The 11,163-nt window shown below is 39.9% G+C and overlaps 1 protein-coding gene across 4 annotated transcripts in view; it reads right to left on the bottom strand.

The window, feature by feature from the left end:
• Positions 1-223: 223 nt before the first annotated feature.
• pdgfrb (platelet-derived growth factor receptor, beta polypeptide) overlaps positions 224-11,163 on the bottom strand; it is a 38,625-nt gene continuing 27,685 nt past the window's right edge. For 3 of the 4 annotated variants that reach the window (XM_023833902.2, XM_023833901.2, XM_023833903.2), the window contains 10 exons: positions 10,734-10,844; positions 10,160-10,313; positions 8,831-8,982; positions 8,380-8,498; positions 6,662-6,784; positions 5,987-6,098; positions 4,654-4,753; positions 4,421-4,526; positions 4,097-4,332; positions 224-3,094 (listed from right to left, as the gene is read on the bottom strand). In XM_023833902.2, the coding sequence (XP_023689670.1) occupies positions 2,956-3,094; positions 4,097-4,332; positions 4,421-4,526; positions 4,654-4,753; positions 5,987-6,098; positions 6,662-6,784; positions 8,380-8,498; positions 8,831-8,982; positions 10,160-10,313; positions 10,734-10,844 (1,352 nt within the window). In that variant the 3' untranslated portion in view covers positions 224-2,955. The remainder of the gene's footprint in view (positions 3,095-4,096; positions 4,333-4,420; positions 4,527-4,653; positions 4,754-5,986; positions 6,099-6,661; positions 6,785-8,379; positions 8,499-8,830; positions 8,983-10,159; positions 10,314-10,733; positions 10,845-11,163) is intronic. The other variant, XM_023833905.2, reaches the window with a different exon arrangement.

Below are 11,163 nucleotides of genomic sequence, written 5' to 3'. Positions count from 1 at the left end.
AATAGGTATCAAAGCATAAATTATGTCTTTTTCTTTCCATGGTGTACTGGGAACAAGGCAGTGTTTTTAATTACATGCTATATATTTTGAAAATGCTGCATTATTGTTCTACTGATCATATCCATTGAAAATATGTTTATTATTTTAAAAAATGTTTAAAATATGCAATTAGAAAGGTGTTTATGCAACAGGGAACAAGGTTAAAGAACACAGTACAAGAACGTAATAGTAACATTATTTAATATACTTTTTTTATAATGATTTTTAAACATTCATAGAATACTAAATACATACAAAATACAGCTGTAAACATTTTAAATGCTTTGGTACCACAGCGTATATGAATGTCTGTGTACTATAGTATGGAACACGCATTGTGCATATTCAGGTTTGCTAAATACCTAATAATTGACCTACAGTACTTTTAGTACCTTGAGCAGAGACAACGGAAATTCTGCCTGAAATTCTGGACTGATATCTTTAAAATGAGCTAGTAGGAATCTGCTTGCTATCTATAGCAAAGAATTGTGTCCATTAATACAGGCAGATTTATAATTCAGACTTTTATCTTCACAAGGCTACAAGCTTCATCCCTGCTGGCATCTAAACACGCAGCCTTCAGACTTGAACAATTACACGTTTATTCTGTATTCTAACGCCATGTTTGCATTTGTCTCACATAACAAATGAACATATTAATTTACCTGTAAGCACGTTTGGTCTCACTGAAAAAAAAAATAGTAAAAGTTTTCAGAATGTATCTACTACATTCATGAAATCATATTGCTACATTGATGCAGTGTTGTTAAGAATATAACAAAAATGTTATAATACAGTTTAAAGGAGCACAATGCATTAGCTACCTTGTCAAAATAAAACATAATATTGAATGTTTTTAATATAATACAAAGAAATTCAATGTATAACGTAACATAACGTAAAATATCACCAAAAATAGAATCTTGTGGTAAATAATGATGCATGCTTAGTTTAGATGACTTGAAACTGTCGAGGCTGGGTAAATTGTTGCATATTAATTTCAGAAGGTGCCAGAAAATATTTCCATGGGTCTCAGCCTGTTTGGCGGAATGCTTCAGGGAACAAACATACACTTATGTTTTTTACGTCAAATTGGATTTCAGAGCTGCCATCTCATGACGGTCACGGCACTGATGGATGGAGGCCCTCCCGTCAAATGGAGGATGCGGACAATACTGTCAATCCCGGAGAGGGTTCCCTTAAGAAAAGGTTGGATTTTCACGAAACACAAGTGCATATTAAACGAGACAGACACTGAGTACCACCAGTGACAAGAGAATTATCTTTATACAACTATACTATAATGTGAGTAATAATCTCTGTCACTCATCCCCTGCATATGATGGTAAAGTGCAAATTTGGAACAGCTATTGAGTTATTGCATTTCCCCTAACACAATTCTAATACTGACTGACTGCTTGTTAAAGTACCTCCCAAAAGCTTTTAAATGCATATTTTAAGGCTTAACTACTACAGCTATGAAAAACACAATAGATTTACATGCTACATGATAAAAAAAATCCTTTTATACACAGAAATCATAAAGTAGAAGATAACATACTTGTGTCCTATTTACATTGTCATTAAAAATCTAAATTCTTGAACATTTGGCAGTGATTGAGCAATGTTCCAAGGCACTTCACATTCATTTAAAATGTACAAATTTGGCACTATATCAAACCTTGCAAGATTTGGTGCTTATGATGCTATTTTACTAAAAGGTTGGTTAGACCAGATAATTCAGCTAAATAGCTAAATCCAAATAGGTATATACCTATGCATACATATACACAACATATACTTGAATATTAAGTAACAATGATATGGATCAAAATAGCACAGGGTGATGTCAATGGGAGCCCCTGTAAACATTATACCAAAATATGTGGCTGTGCTATTTATTTATTAGAAATTTTGTTATTTCAGGACAAGACATTAAAATATGCACACAGTTTTGTACATTCATGTGCTACGTAGTATACAATCAATAATTATATAGCATATCACCCTATATATTAAGATATTACATGAATTTTGTGAAATTTCTCAGCAATGTACTCTGGGTCTGAACTGATGATTGGTTACATTCTCTTTGACCAAATATTTGACCTGTTGTCTGTATTCCTGTAGTGCACAATGAATTTAAAAATAATAATGGCATGCATGTACGCACATTATTATTATTATTATTATTATTATTATTACTGGGGAATATCTGTAGTTGTAGAAGATTCCCCTAAACAGGCCCGGCCTGCCCAATAGATGATTGCCTATGGCGCTATTTGATTAGGGAGTGCGACAGAGCAAGTGAAAAAAGTCAGAAAAACTCTGTGACAGTCCATGAGGTTGCGATCACTCGCACTAGTTTTAATATTTCAGTATTCTTATTGTGATACACACGTGAGCTGCATCTGGAATATTATGTGTCTGTTTTTTAATTGTGTCCATATTTTCCTGCAGAATTGCACTTCATCACAATTGTAAAGGTTTGTTTGACGTCCAGGAAACCATTTACCTTAAGCCATTCAAATGAATCTAGGTAAAAATTTGGAAGGAAACCATAGTTTGCATCTGTAAGTTGTTGCAGTAAAAACCAGCGTGTAAAAAAATACAAAGACCAGCTCTAATTACACACTGGCATTAAAGGACAGATTTAAATAAAGAGCCCTCCTTAAATAAAGAGCCCTCCTTAAATAAAGAGCCCTCCTTAAATAAAGAGCCCTCCTTAAATAAAGAGCCCTCCTTAAATAAAGAGCCCTCCTTAAATAAAGAGCCCTAGATAACTGCAGACATCCTTACTGCGTAGACAGTATTTGGAAACGTAGCCCTCTGCCATTTCAGTAGAACATGCCTTTTTTTAAGCAAGCCTACATTTTGCAGTGCATTTGCTTCTGGGACAGACACTGGGTTTGGAGGCTACAGAAAGCTTTCCTCCACGTCTGGGGTTGCCTTGCCCTCAGTCAGGTCCTTCTCCTGAGTGTCGCTGTCCTTTGTGTCCTCTGGGATGGCTACTTCAGGGATTCTATAGCTGTCATCCCCCACGGGATCCTGACAGCTGGAGAAAGATAAAACATCCATAGTTGTGGACTCGGTCCCTACTGACCCAGTTAAATATACTGTTTTGCTATTTAGTATTTGAGCCAAGAATAAAAGCATTAGTTTGGAAGCAGTTCATAAACACATATATTTATTCCCTGCAGTTTTTAAACATCATTAATAACAGAAGCTTATGCACCGGTTGCCACTTCTGGTTAAAAAGTAGTTAAAAAAAAAAACCTCATTGTTGTCGTGCAAATTATATGTTTTTCTGCTTAAAGGAAGGAAGTTTGGCTCCTGGAAGGTTATTGACTAAGAAATACCACATAGTTTTTTTTTTTATCGTGGCCACAATTTTGACACAAGAAACGATATTCCACGTAATTACTTCACTGTAACATTGTCTGGTCGGATTGTGTTACTTGTCTTTTTTGAGCACATATATATATATATATATATATATATATAGAGAGAGAGAGAGAGAGAGAGAGAGAGAGGGGGAGGATAGTTTGACTAAGCCTCATTAAATTTTAAATTAAACTTTAATTTAATTTAATTTAATTTATTAATTAATTAGGTTAATTATTTAAGTGTGCTGGTGGTAAAATTGGCTGAGGTGTCCTTGAAGATACAGTATATTTATGAACCAAGGCTGTGTTTTTTTAGCCATGCAACAAAGTGTCTAACTTTTGGAAAAACAGAAAAAGTTTGCGTTCCTTTTTATTGTATGACTGCTTATCAGTGTACAATCTAATGATAAACAATGTTTTTGTCCGCAAATATACACTTTCTGTCCAGATAACTTAAAACAGGAAATTCTTCAATGACTTTTGCACAGATCTGTATCTGTAAAGTGTATGTAATATTCTTATCGCACATCTGGCAGCCGAGTATTGGGCAATGGTGGAAGAACCCTCTTTATTTAAGCTCAAGTCTCCTTTTTCTAGCACGTTCCTCATGCAGACTTAGACTGACGTCATCGCACCCAGACGCTAGTCAGCCATCCACTCCTTAGCCATACCTCAAGGGACTTTCAGGGGAAGTATCGCCTTTGTCACAGACTTCCTCCGGTTTGGGATCCGGGATGGGGATAATGTACTCGTTGTAGGAAGTTGTGGCCTCTTCCCCCTCGGCCTCTTGCCGGATGGCCACAGCAGGCTGGCTTGGGGACAGCGACGGTCTCGACAGCCTGGATTTAGTGCGTGCCACGGCAGGGTGATCACTCTTTAAGAAACTCTCGTTCACCTGGCTGTATTTCTGTTCCGGGGGAAGAAAGAGGGACATATCTGTAGCCAGTAGATTTCCCTTCTCCAACAGGATAAATTAGAAATGCAAAGTACGATACCTTTTTGTAGCTGTCAGGCAACATGTTCCCCATTGTGTGAACCAAAAATGAGAACTCGGGTCTCTTCTCAAACTTTTCGTCCCAGCATTTCCGCATTATATCATAACTGGAAAACATGGTTGGGAATAAACTGCTTCACCCCGTTTCTGTTATCTTCCAAATCTAAGGTACCATGACTATAATGATGAGCCAGAGAGAAGCATGGAAGGAGGAACGGAAGGGTGAGGACGTACATGTCGTCGGTGGCGTGAGAGGGCTTAGTCATCCTGTAACCTCCCTTTAGCGCGCTGTAGAACAGGTCGTTCATGGGGAGGTCGGGGTAGGGGGTTCCTCCTGGGAATTGGCAAGTTTAACAAACTTAAGTTGAAAGGGGGAAAAAAATCAAAGCAGGAAATCTTCCAGTTCTTTTTATAATCTTATATGCAGGCCTAGATTGAATTGCACAAACAAATAATATGATTGATGAAAGAAAGGAGGAGAACGACTTGTTGAGAATGTAATGACCAAAATAGTAAAATGACATCAAAGGTGGACATTTCAGGTCCAGAAAGTAAAAATCCAAACCAGGATTTTGTTTCAACCAACCAATTGAGAATAAAGAGTCACTGTCACAGAGAACTCAACTGGTTGGTTGAAACAAAATCCTGGTTTGGAGTTTTACTTTCTGGACCTGAAATGTCCACCTCTGAATGACATTAAGATAAATTAAGGACGTCAGGGTCAGCTCCTGTTGTTCCCAGTCTGTGGTGTCCCTTCCCCGTTTGGCCAGCAGGTGTCGCTGGCCATCCTGTCCCTCCTGTCAGTGTTCATGTTTCCCCTACTCCATGTCAGCTGCATAGCTCACTGTGTAGTGCATGGAGCTACCTCCAAATCCCTTTGTCGCGTGTTCAAATCCCACCTCCTGTTTCTGTAGTTTTGTAGATTTTGTTCCCTTGTGTTTCAGTTGTATCAGTTTTCTAGTCCCTGTGTTTTGATTTGTATTCAGTTTTGGTCTTTTGCCCTTGTGCCCTTGATTGTGTTTTTACCCGTCTGTTGTCCCCATTGTTAGATTCTGTTTCCTAGTTTTTCATGTTTTAGTTTAATAGTTTCACCTGTGGCCTGTTTTACTAGTTCTTGTTAATTAGTCTCACCTCTCCTGTGTTAGTCTCGTTACCCCTTAGTATTAAAGTCCCTGCCTCAGTTCAGTTCCCCGGTGGCTCATTGTTTGATGTATGATGTTCTTTGCTGCCTGCCCTCCTTGTTTCCCGACCCAATTTTAAATTAGTCTTTGTTTTTCCCCTTTTTAGTTTTGACCCCTCGTGGTCCTTTATTTTGTACTGTTTTTGTTAATAAACCCATTCTGTTCCCATGAGCTACAAGTGCAAACCTGTCCAGATCCATGATAAAGGATCAATTTTTATATTATGTATAAGATTTTGGTAGGAATTTGTTGCTGAAAGATAAAAAGTCGTCCAGGAAATAAGACTTCCAGGAAATTAAAACATTTTGAGCAGAACCCATGTTCCCATGTGTCCACCACAGCCCATTGGTATGTTTCATACGCCTTGAAATGAATAATATACTTGCCCAGGGTGAAGATCTCCCACAGCAGGATGCCATAGGACCAGACGTCACTCAGAGTGGTGTAGAGGTTATGGAAGATGCTTTCTGGAGCCATCCATTTCAGAGGAAGGAAGGTCTAAAGGTACAAAAGTACAGGCCTCCATTTCAGAGGAAGGAAGGTCTAAAGGTACAATAGTACAGGCCTCCATTTCAGAGGAAGGAATGTCTAAAGGTACAAGAGTACAGGCCTCCATTTCAGAGGAAGGAAGGTCTAAAGGTACAAGAGTACAGGCCTCCATTTCAGAGGAAGGAAGGTCTAAAGGTACAAGAGTACAGGCCTCCATTTCAGAGGAAGGAAGGTCTAAAGGTACAAGGGTACAGGCCTCCATTTCAGAGGAAGGAAGGTCTAAAGGTACATGGGTACAGGCCTCCATTTCCACATATTTGCATTCAAAGAGTTGGGCACTTGATGATGGCCAATAGCAGTGTGACCTCTAGTTTTGATACCATTACTGTAAAGGGCCTCAAGTGGTTCAAGTATCATGAAAACTCCAACTACTGCAACCTTGAGGAAGTGCTAGACTGTAACATGTGCGGCTGCATACATTTCCTGTGACTCACTTTTGCAAAAGCAAGTTGACCAGCACTTATATAAATAAACTCAAGGAATGTTCCAGTACTGAAAGGACCAGTACTCACATTGCCCTTGGAGATGTAGTTGGAGTCATGCATGATGTCCCTGGCCAAACCAAAGTCACAGATTTTCACCAGTTTCCCCTCGCAGATCAGGACGTTTCGAGCCGCAAGGTCACGGTGAACGCACTGCAGAACGAACGGGGACATCTTAAGCAATCACATGTTTAGCACTCAAAGCGTTAAATGCTACATTATTTTGCCACCACGTGATTTAACATAATATAAATATACAGCCACTATCTCTTTTCACTTGGTTTTGTCCCAAGTAGACACTTAATAATTAAAACAAATGAATGAGATTGATGAGACAATGCATGGAATATCATAATAAATTAAATGTTACATTTATTTACAAGAGTTAAAAAGAAGTGTTACAAATGTATTTAGGGGAATGAAGTATAATTTTCATTTCATTTGTGCGCCTTGTGCAACGAATTAAATATATTTATCTTAAATGAGCATTAAAGAGTCGTTCAGTAAATTTCCAGGGTCTGTGACCTTAAATGTAAAGAATTACACACAAATTACTATTATAAATTGGAAAGAGTTTCGGCTATATTCTTACAAATAATTCTCAAAATATAATGGCAATCAGTAAATCAACAGAGGTGGAGATTTCAGGTCCACAGAGTACAAATCCAGACCAAGATTTTGTTGCAAAGAACCGGGGGTGCGTTTCCCAAAACCATAGTTGCTAACTACGTTAGCAACTTGCGTGGTTCGAACTATGTAAGTACGACACAGGTGTTAACTGTCGTTAAGTTGCATAGTTTGAACTACAGTTTTCGAGCTGTAGTTAGAAGCTTAGTTCTGGGTAAATACGTCAGCGATGGTGGAAAATGCAGTCTAAGAAGGGTATGGTCATCGTCAAGTAAGAAATGTAATAATCTTTAGTACCTAATAAGGAGTAATTTAGCTCTACGATCACATATAATGTGAAGTTGTCTGAAAATGTAGTTTGAAACGTAATTGTTGTGTGGGTCTCTGGTCATAAGTATGATATAATTGTACATTAGATCGACCAAGTCGGCAACTGTCTGTAGTGAGCAATAGGGAGAATTCTCAGACTGCAGAGTATTTTATTAGCACAGGGGTGTCTAATTTTATCCAGAAAGCGTCTTTCTGAGTTTTTCTTATTATTGGTGTTATGTGACTGACACAATAAATTAATGATGATGACATATATATATGATTGTTATATATTTATATGATAATACACAGCACAGTTCGCGAGTTTTTCTACGCGACTGGCTGTGAAAGTTAGACCATTGATATTATAAAGTTTAAAGGTTAGTTTTTGTGCACAACTCGCCGTGAGTCAGACCAATCATCGCTGGATCCATTGTAGTTTCGAACTACGGTAGTTAAAAACTAACGTGGTTCAAACTACTGTGGTACGACAATTTTGGGAAAGTCGTACTTCGGATGTTGGTTAGTTTGAACTACCATAGTACGATACATCATTAATGCTAACTTCTGTCGTTGTTTGGGAAACAAATCCCAGTTGAGTACTCTGTGACTGTGACTCTTTATACTCAACTGATTGGTTGAAACAAAATCTTGGTCTGGATGTGTACTCTCTGGACCTGAAATCCCCACCTCTGTAAATCAATAAAAATGAAATAAAATTTCATATTGTAACGGGTCAACCAGTACAGAAGCTAGTTTCCACACAGGTCTCCCAGCACCAGGACTCAGGGGAAAATCATGCTGTAACATACATTTTTGGCTGCCAGGAACTCCATCCCTTTGGCCACCTGATAGCTGAAGCCCACCAGGTCCGCGTAGCTCAGGATGGGGGAGTCACTGATAACCAGGGCTGCGTCTACCCTCTCCTGGACTGCAACCCAGACACAAAGCAAGAGGATCTTCATTGGATCTCACGGTGAGAACCCCAGCTGGACAGTCACTCACTAAATTTATCTTTCTAGTAGAAAACACAAGACTAACATTGAATTCTATATCTGTACATAATGTATTACAGTGTATACATAAATTCTTTCCTCTGGATATTTATTTAAAGTCCTTTCCTCCAGCTCAAAAGCTATATATGGTCTATTGTATATGGTCTAATGTTACCTTGTTATTACTATGAGGGCAAGGGGTGAGAGTGGGTTTTGGATGCGGAGGAAAGTTCTAGTTCAGGCCCTCATTAGCTATTTCTTTTTTTACCTTGTCCCTGGTAGTTATCCTGCTGGTAATGTGTTTCATAGGGCGATGGCTCTATGTCGGCGTACTTGATGCTGTCATTCAGCTCCTGCATCGGCACGTACTCCATGGTGTCATCCTTGCTCATGTCCATGTAGCCTCCGTCACATTCACTGCTGAACGACATTTCATTGTCAGTCACACCGCTTGTGGCCTGTGAAGAAGCTTCTTATAGTGTCACTCTCTGTTACCTCTTGACGATGGGCCATTTTTAACCCCAGCATGATAAATATGAAAGTCAGGTCTAAGGCTGGCAAAACACCTGTAATGTGATGCCAGAAACAATGTCTCCTAACCAGCTGTGTAATGTTGCTATGAGTCCCTGTGTGATAGCAACCCATCCATCTTGCTCTCTCTGTCTGCTAATGATCCATCCACTCATTTTCCATAAACATTAACCCAGAACTGGTTGTGGGGAGCCACAAGCCTGTCCCAGCAGGCCCAGGGTCTGAGTAGGGGACACCCCGGACAGGTCGCCGATCCATCACACGGCACATACTCTAGAAACATGGACTATTAAGAGACAGTCAAACTTTTTGTATGTTTATGGACTGTAACCTAGAGCAGACCAGAGGAAACATACGCAACAAAGGATGAACAAATGGACCCCCAAATACAAGACTGAGAACTGAAAACGCTAAGCAATGAGTGACCATGCCATCCACAAAGGTACCGTGTATCTTCCAGCCACCTATGCATTCCAGGGACATTATGGAACCTATTCTAGGCGGGATAGGGTACACTCAAGATAGAACACCGGTCCATCATAGGGCATACACACATACATAACCACGCACTCACATGGGACAAATCATGGACTGCGGAAGCAAACCAGAGAACCTGGAAGAACGACGCTCAACACATGCAAACTTTGCACACACCCAATCAGGGGTGGAACTCGAACCCACATCCCAGGTGGTATGAGCCAGCAATGCTTCACTCTGTACCACAGACCATCTTTTCATTGATATAAAGGCTTTCATGCACCCCGGTCGCCCAGAGGAGGATGGGGTCCCCTTCCAACTCAAGGTTCCTCTCAAGGTTTCTTCCTGCTAGAGGGAATTTTTCCTTGCCTCTGTCGCCTCAGGCTTACTTGGTGGGGGTTCGGGCCGATTATATGTAAAGATCTTTGTGACAATGACTGTTGTTAAAAGCACTATATAAATATAATTGAATTGAATTGAATTTTAGCAGTGTATTAATGCTTGGTCCCCTGTCTAGGGATGATGTCACGCAGAATGTTCCAGGGCCTGATGGTGTGGTGAAGGGACTGGGAGCGATCGCCCTCCTTACCCTTTTCCCTGACCCGTTGACACGCTGTTTGCACACATGTCTGCATCCCGGCGACTCTTGTCCGCATAGTACTGCAAAAAGGTGTGCTTGTTCCGGTGAAGGTAGTCCACCAGGTCTCCATAGCGACAGTACTCGGTTATCAGGTAGATCGGACCTGTACCAAAAATAAAAACAGTATCAAAACTGTAGACACTTTCGGTTTACATACACCCGTGTTTGCAAATATCACAGAGGTTAACTTTTTTTCCAACCCTTTTCGTAACGTGCTTGCTTACAGGGGACAACTAAATGCACAGATGCATGATTCCAACATTTGCATCCAGTTTAATTCCACCAAATTATTAATTTTATACAGTATTTAGTAGAAACACGTAATTCAAATACACAGTGAGACAGCTACCGTTTTCATGTAATTTTTGGGGAAAAAAGTACAAAAAATAATTAAAAATCAAATACGTCAAAAAATACTCAAAATTGCAGTGATAACTATAACATTTAAATAGTAAGGCTGGAGAACATGGCAGCAGAGACTGACAGCCGTGTCTGTGGTGCAGGGCAGATGGCAGGAGCTCACCTTGCTTGGTACACGCCCCCAGCAGGTTAACAATGTTGAGGTGTGGCCCCAGGTGACTCATGATCTTCAGCTCGGACATCAGGGCCTGGGTTTCGCTCTTGCGTGCTGTGGCTGTGGTTTTATGGGGGGGGGGCAGAGTCAGCTCACAAGCAATATCTATAGGCAATATATATATATACATATATACACACACACACTGTGTCTGTGTGTGTACATATGATAAATGTGACACATGTTTGAAGCATATACATTCAAGGGCACATTACAGATTTCTTGATCAGTTCTGTAAGTCCTCTGCCATGCAGAACAGAACCAGGTAACTCAATTGATGGGAGGTGGAGGTGAGTTTTTGAGGAGGAATGAAAACGACGAGGGAAACACACTGAAGAGGGAAAGGTGACAACACTGTGTGAGACTGGGCTTCAGGATC

The sequence above is a fragment of the Paramormyrops kingsleyae genome, chromosome 10 (assembly GCF_048594095.1).
Source record: "Paramormyrops kingsleyae isolate MSU_618 chromosome 10, PKINGS_0.4, whole genome shotgun sequence".
Lineage (NCBI taxonomy): Eukaryota > Metazoa > Chordata > Actinopteri > Osteoglossiformes > Mormyridae > Paramormyrops > Paramormyrops kingsleyae.
This window is presented reverse-complemented; position numbering and strand designations above follow the sequence as displayed.